This window comes from Ammospiza nelsoni, chromosome 17 (genome assembly GCF_027579445.1).
Source record: "Ammospiza nelsoni isolate bAmmNel1 chromosome 17, bAmmNel1.pri, whole genome shotgun sequence".
NCBI classification, from domain to species: Eukaryota; Metazoa; Chordata; class Aves; order Passeriformes; family Passerellidae; genus Ammospiza; species Ammospiza nelsoni.
Genome location: NC_080649.1, coordinates 2,623,976 through 2,637,834, shown reverse-complemented (window position 1 = coordinate 2,637,834; position 13,859 = coordinate 2,623,976). Strand labels below are relative to the sequence as shown.

Genomic DNA, 13,859 nt, shown 5'->3' with positions numbered 1-13,859 from the left:
AAAGCTTAAGCCAAAGCTGCTCCATAACCCCTACTTCCAAGAGGCTGTAAAAGTCACAGATAAAAATTGTGTGAGGGGTTTCTAGTTGCTGAAGGAGCTGCTAGGTGCAGAGCTGAGTAAAGTGAGGTTTTCCCCCACTTTGTGGGTAAAATGATGTCAGATCAGGGTTTTACTCTGGATTTGGCCATGTCAGAGCTCACAGAGAAACAGGGACCACAATCCAGGTGTGCATGAACTCTGGGTCGAGCAATTCTGCAACCTTTAACTTGTGGGGTTGTACAGCTCCACCCAGTTGCTGCTCTTGTGTTTAAAGCATCTCTGGTTTCCCTTTTGTCCCTGTTTTGCAGGAGATCCCAGGTGATTGAGAAATTCGAGGCGCTGGATATTGAGAATGCAGAGCACATGGAGACGAGCGCGCCGGGAGGCGCCGCCCTGTCCAGCGAGACGCGGCAGGGCAGGAGTGAGAAGAGGGTTTTCCCAAGGAAACGGGTAAGATCCTCAGCCAGACAATCCTGAAACATGAAACCTGGAGTCCTGCAGCCAGGATAGAGGGTTTAGCTCAGGGTTTGTCCCTGGATGTGGATTTGGAGTCCTGCAGAACTGCTGTGTGTGCTCAGTGTGGGCAAATTTTCCTGCTCTGCTCCCTTGGCCCAGGGAGATTGGAGTGGAAAATCAGGCTGTCTCTTCTTTCTTCATAATACAAAGGGAAACTTAGATCTGGCGTGGCAGGATACATCAGGATAGGGTGAAGTAACAAAAGAAACATGTTTGAGAGTCCCAGATTTGCTTGGGTATAATGAGAACAAATTAATGCCTGAAAGGACAAAAAATGTATTGCTAAGGAAATGACACTTGTTCTGAGCCTGAGATGCCCCTTAAATAAAGCAGATTTTTATGCCATGAGCCAAGAGAGCAGGACTCTGTCCTAGTTCCTGCACTGATCTGGGCTAATGCTGTTCACACAGGACTTCACTTGTGAGGGAGCAGCCGTGGGCTCCATCCTGGACGTGTCTGCGTCACCTCTGTCCCCACACCGCAGGGCAAAGTCACTGGACAGAAGGTCCACGGAGTCCTCAATGACGGTGAGCCACCAGGGGGGTGTCCCCTGCCTTGGGGAAGGACATGAGAGGCCCTTCCCAGCAGGTCCCACAGAAACTGTTGGACTGTTGCTGCTTTCCTCACATGGGATATGGGATACACTCAGACTTGGAGCAGGTTCAGGGACCTGAATCAGGTGTGACCAATGCAGAAAGTCTCAGGGGCCCAGCTGGAAAAGGGCCACACTTTTTGCCTGTTGCAGAAATTAAAACTCAGAGTCTTGTGAGGAGCACTTTTCCTTAAAGTACAGCAGCAGCTTGGGAAGCAGACCCTGCTCTGGATATTTTCCCCTTGAGTACCCCATTTCCTCCATGCTTTGTGTGATGTGTCAGGCACTCATGCTGTAGGTAACCCTGGAATTGCTGGGGTCACCTCACCTGGCCAGAGCCCCTCTTTGCCCCATGGTGTCCCCCAGCAGAGGCTGCAGCAGGGCATTTCCAGCTCAGCAGAGAGTCAGTCCAGTTTCTGGACTTGGACCAGCTGCTGTGTCATGACTGTGGTATTTTCATAGCACCACAGAATCCCAGAATGGTTTGGGATGGAAGGGACCTTAAAGATCATCTTGTTCCAACTCCCTTGCCAGAGGCAGGGACACAGACCAGGCTGAGCAAACACATGTCCCAGTTTTCTAATGCCATTTCCTTGATGTTTATGCAGTTGGAAGTGGGTGTGAGTGGGATGAAGGCTGCAAGGAAGGGCTGAACCTTCCCTCCTGAGCTTTCCTCCCTTTGCATATTTCAAATGCTCACCAGACCTGGAGGCAAACAGTACAGAATAAACACAAAGTACTCTCCTCTCCCTCACCACCCTTCTGTAGGGACAAAATAAATACACTTGCTAATCTCTCAAATAGATTACAGAGCTACTGTAAATACAAGTTGCATTTTTTGTGGATGGACAGCTTCTGTTCAAGGACTTATCAGAAAAATGCAGGAGCTTGGTGTTTCTGGAGCTTTTCCTGTATACTTGTACAGCCACAAGAGTGATTTTTAAATTCCTGGTGGGAATAAAAAGTCAAGAAGTGCATATGAAGTGGCAATACACATTATCTAGTGAAGGGAAGAAAGTCATGCAGGTTTAGATTAGATATTAGGAAGGAACTCTTCCCTGTGAGGGTGGTGAAGCACTGGCACAGGTTGCCCAGAGAAGCTGTGGCTGCCACATCTCTGGAAGTGTTCAAGGCCAGGTTGGATGGGGTTTGGAGCAGTCTGGGATAGTGGAAGATGTCCCTGTCCATGGCAGGGAGTTGGAACAGGATGATTTTACCGTTCCTTCCAGCCCAAAACATTCTATAATTCAATACTTTACTTTCCCCTGTGTTTTTGTGGAGCAGGACTGGGTTCCCACCACCACAGGATCACTCAGATATGGGAAGTGCTGCCCCACAGGTTTGATTGAATAGGCTCCCAGACCCAAGTTCCACTGCTGCCCTTGCTGTAGCCCATTTCAGAGCTGCAGCTGGGTTTCACACACTGCTGTGTTTTCCTCCTCCACTCTGCAGCACGTGGAGCAGCTGGAGGAGCTCAGCCTCGGGGGAGTGAAAGCATTTCCACCACATCCTTCCCTGCACACAGGCAGGGCTGGGAGGAGGGGCTGGCAGCAGTTATCCCACGCTGTCCTGCTTGCTTTCTGCAGGAATTCAACATCCCCGTGCACCCACATGGGAGGGAAAAGCAGGTGTCATTTGGGTGGTGCAGAGCTCAGATTCCCTGTATTTCCAGCCTTGGGAACTCAGCCTGTTTTGAACCCTGCAGCCTTGCATCAATAGCACATCGTTTTTCTTTCATAATATATAATAGAGGGTGAAACTGCCTGAAGTCATGCTAATTCCTTGTTTATCCTTTCTCTGCAATGCTGATGTAGCAGTAGGAAATTGCAGGAGAAATGGTAGGAAGGGAACAGCCTGAATAAACTGAGCAGAGGTCTCCATTCCTCCTGAGAGCAAACATTTAGCCACCATGCAGTGTAATGATTCAGCTTGGGGTAGATGACCTTTAAAAGGCCCTTCAAACCCAAACTATTCTATGATTCTATGAATTTAACTGGTTTTGGTCTCTTTCATTGCTCTGCTGGGTTTTATCAACTCACTGCTGTTGCCTTCAGGGCACAGACACTTCTTCCCTCTCCTGATCCCTCTCTCCTTTCTTCCAGCCCGACCTGCTGAACTTCAAGAAGGGCTGGTTGACAAAGCAGTATGAGGATGGGCAGGTGAGTCAGGAGAAAGCTCTGCCCTTCTTGTCAGTGTTTGGTGCTGTGGTCAGTCCTGTTTCTGGCAGCTCACTCTAACATCCTCTGTTGGCACCACGTGGAGCAGCTCTCAGTGCTGATGGAGCCCTAGCGTCCTGGGTAGATCAATATTGGGCTTCTCTCAAAGTGGGAATTGCTGTTGCTCTGTCCTGGGGAGGTTTCAGAGGTGGATATCACATTGTGGGTTTCTAGGGAGCCAGGGCAGCTTGGATGGCAGCACTGGTTTCATGTTCCTGTTCCCTATTTATTACTCTTGTCTCCCTTGTGACCCAGCGACCTCTTTGGTGTCAGAAATGAGGCTCAGGTAAAGTCTCCTGAGTGCCAGGGAAATGGCAATAAATAAATAAATAAATAAATAATGGCTCTGAGGGAAGCAGCTGGTTCCACTTCCCTGCTACCAGTTCCCAAATGGATGCAGGATATTCTGCCCTATTGGAGCTTTAGGAGTGGGCACTGATGCTGAGGCAGCGTGGATGGCCCTGGCTGTTTGCAAACCACCCCTTCCCTGCATTTCCTTCCCTCCTACTCAGCTCTCAGGGAAAATAAAGGCAATTTGCCTGTGGCTGTGGCTGTGGCTGGCCCAGGCTCTGCTGTGGGTACCCCTGGTCCAAGGACACATCCATAGACAGCCAGAGGGGAATTGGCAGCTGGAGCAAGTGCTTTATTGACTGAAAGCTGGCTTGGGTGAGCCTGTGCTGGAAGCATTCAGGAGGCAGATTTGTGTAGAAGGAAGTCTAGGAATAGACTTCCAACTCAATTTCTAGGTACTGTAGATAAAGTATGAATGGCTTACTACTTTTTTTGTGCTAAAAAGGCTTGAAGTGCAGTCCCTAAAAGCCTCATCTTGTAGTGGAGCTAATGGGGAGGCTGTGACTGTCCTGTAGCTCTCGTGGTGTCACTGCTATGTGCAGTGTCTGGTACTGTGCAGGGTGGCAGCAAACCATCACTGTTCCTTGCCCTGCTGCCTGTTTGGGTCTCCCCTTTCCCATGGAGTGGCCTTGATGAAGCCATGTGTGGAGCTGGGAGGGACAGGCATCGAGCTGCCTCCTGCAGGGCAGTTCTGATGGTCGACCTGTGACAAGCAGCCATGAATATGGGAAAGGAGCAGGATTGTAACTGCTCCATCTTTGTTGTTTCCTAGTGGAAGAAGCACTGGTTTGTGCTGACTGACCAGAGCCTGAGATACTACCGGGATTCAGTGGCAGAGGAGGTGAGTGTCTTCTGTCAGTGTTCAGCCCATTACAGGGCAGCTCCTGGTGCTCCCAAACGGATCCTGGGCAGGTCACTGCCTCCCTCAGTGCCCCCATTCCCAGATGCCAAAGTCCTGGAGCCCCTTCAGGGCTTTGTGCTTCTCAGGGGCCTGCTGTGCCTTCCTGCAAGCCCACCATGCTTTGGGGCTGCAAAGCTTGGTTGCTTATTTTACCTCTTCCCTCTGCAGGCAGCTGACCTGGATGGAGAAATCGATTTATCCACGTGCTATGATGTCACTGAGTACCCAGTTCAGCGGAACTACGGCTTCCAGATCCATGTAAGGAAAATGTGGGGAGCAGGAAGAATCCAGCTGCAGGACAGCTGATGGAGATGCTTGTCTATGACAAGGGGAACATCTCCCCAGACACCCAGGAGAGGCCACTCAGCATCCCCCCACAGTGCTCCAGAGAGCTAGGTTTGGGTTTGAGAGTCAGTTTTTTGACTGTCAGAAAAGGAAGGGGGAAAGGGAAGGTTTTGTCACAGCCTTAGGGTCTCACTTATGGCAGAATCATCCTGATTGCTGGGAAATGGCAGTTCCCACTGGGAGTGTGCTGGGGGACAGAGGGGCTGGGTTTTACCTCTGTGCAAGTAGTGCCCTAGCACTGAGGGCTTGGGGATGGGTGCAGGGTGGTCTTGGGGAGTTGGGAAGCTGCTGGTGGATGCAGTCACCTGCTCTGAGCTGTTCTTTCTCTCTCTGTAGACAAAGGAAGGGGAGTTCACCCTCTCTGCCATGACATCGGGCATCCGCCGCAACTGGATCCAGACCATCATGAAACACGTTCGCCCCACCACTGCTCCTGATGTGACAAGGTAAGGGGGGGCTGTAGCAGCCCCTGCAGCTCTGTGGTTTGCTGTGCAGGAGTAACTCATCCCTCATCCCTTTTCTTTCCTCTTCCTGAGCCTGTCTGTTCCTGGAAGCTGCAGCTTTTTCTCGCTTCTCTCTGAGCTTAATTTGGATACGCGTTGTGGGGACGCTGATATGCCGAGTTATTCTTACACGTGCAGATTTCAAAGAGGGTTGAAAATGTGGTTTTAATTTGTGCATAGGAATATGAAACACTGTTCCTATATCAAGGCTCCTCTGGATTCCCACCAGGTATTGTGAAACCACTTGGATTCAGTTGTGCTGGGTTCACCCTTTCCTCTGGCTACTGTTCAGCACGAGCTGCCCAGCCCCTCTATGGGTCACAGCAGCAGGAGCTCAGGGTTCAGTTTAGAAGTCGTTTGGCTCTGATCTATTTTAAACTCCAGCCAGGAAATCATCTTCCCTCCTCTTCTGATCTTGCAGAAAGCTGCTGCAGCTCGTCCCCCTTGAGCAGTAGTAATGCTGGTGTCTCCTCCTGCGTCAGTGCCAGAGGAAAGGGACCTCCTGCGTCACAGAGTACCTTCTGTGGGCGCTTCTGGCTGTGTGTACTGGGTGTTTGGCCTCCTCACAGCTGTCTGTGCTGGCCACACTCACACAGGCCACTTCTTACAGGCTGTGTGGACACAGCTACACCACTAACTCCATCTCCTGTCCTTACTGTAGCTGCAGCCAGCAGGTTTTTGTCAGGTTTGTTCCTGTGTTGATGGAATGGCTCTTCTCACCCAGTACTGTTGACCTGGAGATGCTCCAGCTTCTCCTTCTCCATCCTGCTTAGCCCTCAGCCATTGTTTTCCCAGCCGTGCCCGAGCTCTGGTGGATTTCACAGGGGTCTCATGGAAGCTGCCTTTCTCCTCACTCCTGTGTATGTTTGATTTCCATGCAATCCCAGGAAAAACTTCTCTTTGAAACTATCCGTGCTGAAGCCCAGGTTGGAAAACTGTGTTCTCTCCTGTATTAACGTTCTGTGGTTTGTATATCTCGTGATTCACTGCATGCTCCTCCTTTTCTGCACCTCGGATGGGAAGTCCTGCAGTTTCCATTTATTTTTCTTTCTTTTCTTCCCCCCCTTCCTTTTTTTTTTTTTTTTTTTTTTTCCTTTAAATAAAAACCAGAGAGAAGGGAAGAAGCAACCTGGTCTTGACCCTTGATTTCCCCACACTGGTATCTTCCGATGTGACTAGATACGAAGATGAAGACCAAGGAAATTTGAGGGGACCTCTCTGCCTTTAAAGAGCCAGATGTATTTATGGTTGCTCACAGGTTACTGCAGCACGATAGCCCTGTGCTCACTGTCTGCACCTGCTCCAAGCCCACACAGAGTGGTTTCACTTGGCTTTCCCTCTGAGAGGGTCCAGGCGCAGGTCCCTGTTGGGCATTAACTTGTTACACTGCACAAACAGACTGTGAACCAATCCTGAGCTGGGAAAAGGGAATGATGTGTGTGTGCTTCTGTGGTTTCCCACCCAGCTGGTGCCGTGGGTTAGTCACGTTGCTGGAGTCCTGCTCTGTGTGTGCAGCAGGGCTGTGTTCACTGGTGCCTGCCTGGCAGCCCTTTGCAGCAGTGTGGGGTATCCCAGCCCATCCCACCTGGCTTTGGGATGCCATTGCATTCTGCACCAGGGAAGCAGAGGGTGAAGGGGGCTGCTGGAAGGACAAACTGCCCAAGGCTCAGCATGGAGGGGTGCTGGGTGTTGTGCTCAGTGTGTCAGGAGGGCAGCAGTGCTCACCCACCCCCAGGGATGGTCCCACACACTCCTGCAGCCCTCAGTTGTGTCTCATTAACCTGCTGCCGTGGCTCCACCCTGCCAAACACTCCTTGTCTTGGTTTCTTGAGCCCTAATGATGGTTTACAGTGCTGCATGCTACCCAGCATGGGCAGCAGATGCTGCACTGCTCCCTGCCCTCAGCAGTGCCCTGCAATCTGCAGAGGCACTAATTACACTCTGCTAATGATGATGGGCCAAATAGAAGATACCCCCATGAACAAAAGTGGCTGCTTCAGAACTGGATCCGTGTTGAGCTCACAGCCCTTGTGAGGCTGGGTTCCCCAGTGCACCCCAGTTCCTTGCAACCTTTGTGCTCTTCTTGCCACAGCGTGCTCAGCTTGCAGCTTGCACCACTCCCACCCCTATTTAAAAAAGCCTTTTTATTTTAACCTATGAATACCATTGGGAGGCAAAGATCACCCCCTTCCTGTGTGATATGAATTAATTTCTCTGTGGTGAAGGAGATGTGAAATGGTTGAGCAGAATTAATAGCCGTGGGGCACTTGCAGGAGATGAAATGAGAAACTTTGGGTCAACCTTCTGAGCGTCTTCACTTCGTTCCCAGCGGCCATCCCTCTGCTCCCTGACCCACATCCCGTGCCCTTTGGAAAGCAGCAGAGAAGAAATGAGAGAGAGACATGTCACCTCTAGAAATGCCAAGGTTCTTCCATGTGGGATTTAGAGCAGCAAAATATCTGTGTCCCAACACCATATGGCAGGCCCCAGGACCCCCATTTCTTTACTAACACTTCTCCATTTTAAGACTCATTCTCATCCCTGCTTTACTTTAAAATGCAGCTGTAATCACTAACTGACTCCAGATTGAGAGGCTGGCTTTGGAGTCGTGCAGTGTCATGGGTGAGGAGCAGTGACATTTCATCATTGTGCCTTCTGGGTTTATTTTATTAGCTGCAAGTGACAGCACAGAAAAAGGAATTATCTCTGAGCTGGTTTTTTGCCTGTAACTGCCAGAGTCTCTCCAAACCCAGCTCTACTGAACCTGTGGTTTGCTGCTGGATGACAGTGCATCGGAAGATACTAGCCCACACAGAGCCATGTGTTCTGCTCCATGCTTTGTTCCGGGCATATGCACATCCATGAGGTTCTTGGCTGGGGCTGGGGTGTGTTTCTGAGGTGAGAGAAGCTGTGATGCTGCTGCTCTGCTGCTGCTGCTGTTGCTGCTGCTGTTCTTGGTCACAGCAGTGATCCCGTGCATGTGGTCCCGTGGGTCAGAGCCTGCAGTGAAGGCCCCAGTGAGCTGCTTTCCAGCTCTTGCACAAAGCTTGTTGAGTCCCTGCTGGAGGCTGAGGATGCTGTGGTTGTATTGGAAGGAGGTAGAGCCAGGAGTCAGCCTGAGCAGCAGGATTGTGCCTTGGGAGGCAGCTTTTGGAGGTTTGGGGAGCAGAGAGAGTACAGCAAGTGCCCACTACTCCCTTGAGAGAGGCATCCTCCACAGACTTAGCATATTGCTGTTTTCTGGTTTAATTTTGATCTGCATGTTACAGGGCGGGCATGTCCGTATTTAATAAACTAATACTGCATTATGGATTATCTGTAGGTTAGAAATGGTATTGCCTTCCCCTGTTAACTTCCCCTGCTTGATGAGTATGTCTCCCTCCTCAACCCACCACCCTCTATCTCAGCACTAAAAATCATTCCTTGCTTGAGAAATTGGCATTTTCAGTGATTTCTGTGATGTGTTGAGTAACGTGCTCTCCTTGCTGCACTCACCCCTGCCCATGTCCAGGGGCTGCCCAGTGCCAGGGGGCTGCCCATGTTGCCTGCGGGGCTGGGTGCCCTGGGGAGGTCTGTGCCTTCAGTGCAGATAGTGGCACAGAGAAGTTATGGACCCATTAATACTTTTCCAAGCTGAAAGGGAACCTTGGCTTTGTTTCCCAAGACTCTCAGAGCTGCTCTGTGCTTCTCCACCCCACAGCTCCGAAGCCAGCCTGGCTTTGGTGGAATTGATGGCATCTTTCCCACAAGCACGTGACTATGGGTTGTGCATGGAGCCCCCACAGCCTGGGGGCTGGAGGAGCTGTTGGAACCTCTGACAGGACAGTTTGGGGTTGCTGCCTCAGCCATGGGTTGCTGCTTGCTCATGGTCACTCAGTGTGGCTGCCGAGGAGGAACAAGGTTGGGATCAGCCACTCTCCAGGTGCCAGAGTGTCCCAGGAGCAGCTGGGGCTGCTTGCACCAAGGCTTTGCACACCAGCACATCCTGGGCAAGGGCAGCAACAGCTCCTGTGCCCGAGGGGCGATGGAGGGGCAGGGGCACCCACGTGGCATTGGCTTGGGCTTCCAGCAGCCCTTTCCCACCCGGCTCTTGGAGGCATGCATGGCAGCACCTGGCTGTCCCCAGCACCCACTGACACTTTCCTTCACCCTCTCTCTGTCCTCACAGCTCGCTGCCGGAAGAGAAAAGCAAAACAGGCTCTTCCTTCGAGAGCGGCCCAAAGCCGAGCGAGAAGCCGGATGCGGAACAAGCCGAGCTGGACACGGAGCAGAAGCGGAGCCGCGCCCGGGAGCGCCGACGAGAAGGACGCTCCAAGACGTTTGACTGGGCTGAATTCCGCCCCATCCAGCAGGCCCTGGTGCAGGAGCGTGCCAACGCTGCAGACTCCTCCAGCAGCGGCTCGGCCGCCTTCCCCAGGGACGCCGGAGCCGCCGATGCCGACCCCGGGGAGCTGGAGCGGGAGCGCGCCCGGCGGCGCGAGGAGCGGCGCAAGCGCTTCGAGATGATCGATGCCGTGGACGGGGCAGGGTCAGAAGAGGCGCTGAGGATGGAGGTGGACAGGATCCTGCCTGTCCCTGGAGACATCAAACCACAGAACGTCCATGTGGAGATCGAGCAGCGCTGGCACCAGGTGGAGACCACCCCGCTGCGGGAGGAGAAGCAGATCCCCATCACGCCCCTGCACCTCGCCCACGCCGAGGAGCGGGAAGAGGGGCTGACCAAGCAGCACCTGACCACGCTGCTGGAGAAGGAGGTAAAGGGGTGTTTAGGATGCAGGCTGCCTCCCAGAATAGCCTTCAGGCCGCTGGGGTGACTGTAGGGAGCGTGATATAGGCTTAAAAATAGCTGTAAATATTCCTCCCTTATAACAGCAACTAGTAGGGGTGCTATAGGTTCCTTAGGGAGCTGGCAGGGAGCAGATCCTGAATCCATTCCACCCCTGCCAGCAGCTTTCAAGTTTCCCACAGTTGCAGAAAGGGCTGTTCTTATGGCCTGGTAATTCCTTACCCCTCCCAGCCAACACAGCCTGATTTGTGGTGGTTGCAGCCAGCCTGTCTCTGACAAAATGGGTACAAATTCCAGCTCCTAATCCTCTGTGCCTGTGCACCTATAGAGACCAGTGTCTGCATTTATGAACTGCTGTGAGCTGAGCACACAACACAAAAGTTCCCTTTTTGTGGAGCCTACATCAAATAGTCTTAAGATTTTTGGAAAAGAATGGAGGAGACTCAGCTTACTTGGAAGAGTTCTGTGCCTGGGATAACAAAGGTTGTTGTTAGCTGGGATTAAGGTGTATTAGTGGGAATGAAAGGGTAACCTTTTCTTATGGAGTAACCAGGAATATCACCGAGCTGCACTGGGCTGGGATTTGCCAGGGTCGTGCCTGGCACAAGCTGGTGCCGTTCATCCTTTGCTGCAGTGAGCTTTACGAATTACAGTATTGCATAAATAAGTTCTTTCAGAGGGGAGGGATTTTCCTGGCAAAATGAAATCCAGGTCCCAGAGCAGAGCAGAACAGCGGTGCCATCAAAAGCTCCGTTAATTCTGCTCTGTGTCCCCTCCGAGCCACTTGTTCCTTATGGCTGATCCCCTGCCCACTCCCTGGACGCTGTCTCTGTTCATGTCCCTCCAGCTGGAGCAGAAGCAGAAGGAGGCCCTGGAGCTCCTGGAGCAGAACCGGCACCTGCAGGATCAGCTGAAAGTGGCTCTGGGCCGGGAGCAGAGTGCCCGGGAGGGCTACGTGTTGCAGGTAGGAGAGCAGGGAGGAGATGGAGATCCAGATCCATCTTCCCTGTGCATGAGGGATCCCTGGTGGGCTTCCATCTGCGGTGTTCATGGGGACATCCTGGGTGACCACCACTGAGCACCCAGAGATTTGACCTCCTTGCAAATGTGGCTAATTCTGTAGCACTAGCAGAGTTATCTGCTTACGGAAACCTCTGATCTGGGATGGAATAGAAGGTAGCATTACCTGTTAGCATTCCCAAGAGAAAACAAACCAGAGCCAGACAGATGGGACTTCAGCAAAGTCCAGCTCTGATTCATCCCGTACTGTGTTTGCCTTTGCAACAGCTGTTTCCCCCTTTCTGTGGCCCAGATTCTCCCCTCAGGCAGTGGGGTGCCCACAAGGCTTTCCAAGCATATTGTAGCCCACCAGTTGTTCCTGGCTGGGGATTTTGTGTGCCCGTTACACGGGCAAACACAGGACACTCAGATGTATTTCCCGGGCACATTCCCTGCAACCAGAGTGGGATTTGCACTGGGATGACCTGTTATCTTGGATCGCTTTGGTGGTTTCTGCTGTCACAAGATTCCTCAGCAAAGCCTTGAAATGAGTTTTGGAGGATCTGACAAAAGAAACAGGATGGTCTTTGGGAAAACCTTTCCTCCCCTCGTCCAAACAAAAGCTTTTTCCAGCCTTTCCTCTGGAAACATCCATGCCCAGGGGAAGTTGTGGCACCTGCAGGGCAGCTTCTGGCTGCTCTCAGGGGTCCGTAGTCATGTTCTGTGCAGGGACAGCATTTTGACTTGCTCAAATCTACTTGACCAAACTGGCTGTGGATCAAAGTGGCCGTGCGCTGCTGCACGCTGTGCTCCCGCGGCAGCAAAACCCAGTGTCGATGCCAAACCTTGCATCCTTATTTCTCACAGGAAAATTTTCCCTGAAGAAGTTGCACAGGCAGTGGAGCCAGCCCAGGGAGGGGGACATCTTGCCTTCCTTGCCCATGATCTCCCAGGAGGAGTAATTAATTCATTTCTGGAGTCTCCGAGCTGACAGTGCCTGCTTGGAGGAGTTCCATTTTCACTTGGCAGAGCTGGAGGAGTAACTAAGTCCCACTTCCCTGGGGCAGAGGCGTCTGACCTCCCTTTGCCTGGAGCCTGGAAAAATCAGGGACTGGGGATAAAAGCTGGATGCTGAATCCACCATCAGATTGAAGTTGGCCACAGTGCCTCGATACGAGGAGGGGTGGTGAGGGGGACAGCCTGCAGAGAGGCTGAGCTGCAGAGAGAAGTGACCCAAACTTGGACCTGGAAGTTGGAGAAGGTTTTTGGAAAGGTTGGAGGTTTTTGCCTGCTCCAATCTAATTGTTCTGGGGATTTCCCTTGTGTTTCCTGGGAACCAGAGGGATTAAAGTCCTATTGTAGAAGGGAGTAACCCCTCCAAACCCTGCTGGGATGGAGAGAGTGGAGCCACTGAGGAAATTCTGCAGCCAAACATCGCAGCATTTTTTTGGACAACCCCTCTGAATTTCATGCCCTTCCATCCCATCATGCCTGATTTTGGGGAAGTTCCTGCATTGTCTCTTAGGAGGGCTGATAGAGAAGCCTGACTGCTTCCAAGCCCATCCCTCCTGAGCTGCCTGGGAGGCACCAGCCCCTCCTTGGCAGCCTGACCAGCCCCACAGGGATGGACCCCCAGGCGCTGCCTGTTCCGTGAGGCAGTGCTGAGCCACCCCTCCAATGCATGCACCGAAGCCTCTCTGGCCTCGTGTAACCCCTCTCTTGCTCTGAGCTTCCTCGGGATGGGGCACCCTAACCTTGATCTCTACTGGGAGAAACACCAGGAGCTCCTGTTCCTGGAAAATGGGCGGGGGACATCCCCTGCTCTGGCCACTGTGGGTGGGAGGGGGCACGTACTAACCTGTCCCAGACGGATATTCTTGCATGTTTTTGGTGTAAAGCATGAAATTTAACTTAACATAACTGAGTGTCACATCTGTGGGCTTTCCTTAATCAGCAACCAGAGTACAGCAAGGCAGGCCAAATTCCTAAGCTTAACGCTGTGCTTCTCTCACCTCTTCCTGTCTGTGTATTTTTCTTTTTTAAGATACATAATTTCTGTCGCCTTTTGCATGACGCTTTCTGTGAGTTTTCTCTTTGCATGCTCCATTGCTTTGGTTTGAATCTCACAAAGGTTGGTTTCTTTCATTTTTACATTCTCATCACACCTTTTCCTTCCCTCCATTTGTTGGGCTTTTCATTTTGTCCTTTGTTGGTTTATTTTATTTTGCAGGTAGAGAAATTAGATCCTCCCTAGCCCTAAGCTTTAGCTTAACAGCATCTCTCTGAAACCATGAGCAGCCACTCAGTCTTGTTTGGCAGGCACAGAAATGACATCTCCACCATGATGGCTGGCCCGTCGCCCCGTGTATGGGTGGGATGTGATGTCATTTGCTGTCACCTCACTTTCTGTTGTTGCTTTTGGTCGGTGGACTGTATTACCTGAACTGTGCACTTTTTGTTTCAAAAACAAACAAGCAAACTTGCTAAAAAGAAGCAGTTCCTTTCTCCTCCACCTTGTTTCATCTCCTCATCCTCATCATCCTTGGCATTTTTCTTTTGTCTGTCTGTCTCCGTTTTGCTGGTGGTGTTTCTTTTTCATTGTTTTTTTGTT

General features: G+C 51.7%; 1 protein-coding gene across 8 annotated transcripts in view; it reads left to right on the top strand.

Annotated features, from left to right (window-relative positions):
* MPRIP (myosin phosphatase Rho interacting protein) overlaps positions 1 to 13,859 on the top strand; it is a 72,498-nt gene that overhangs the window by 42,461 nt on the left and 16,178 nt on the right. For all 8 annotated transcript variants that reach the window (XM_059484792.1, XM_059484793.1, XM_059484791.1 and 5 more), the window contains 8 exons: positions 348 to 489; positions 966 to 1,082; positions 3,250 to 3,306; positions 4,487 to 4,555; positions 4,784 to 4,873; positions 5,297 to 5,406; positions 9,632 to 10,217; positions 11,097 to 11,213. In XM_059484792.1, coding sequence (XP_059340775.1) covers positions 348 to 489; positions 966 to 1,082; positions 3,250 to 3,306; positions 4,487 to 4,555; positions 4,784 to 4,873; positions 5,297 to 5,406; positions 9,632 to 10,217; positions 11,097 to 11,213 — 1,288 coding nt within the window. The remainder of the gene's footprint in view (positions 1 to 347; positions 490 to 965; positions 1,083 to 3,249; positions 3,307 to 4,486; positions 4,556 to 4,783; positions 4,874 to 5,296; positions 5,407 to 9,631; positions 10,218 to 11,096; positions 11,214 to 13,859) is intronic.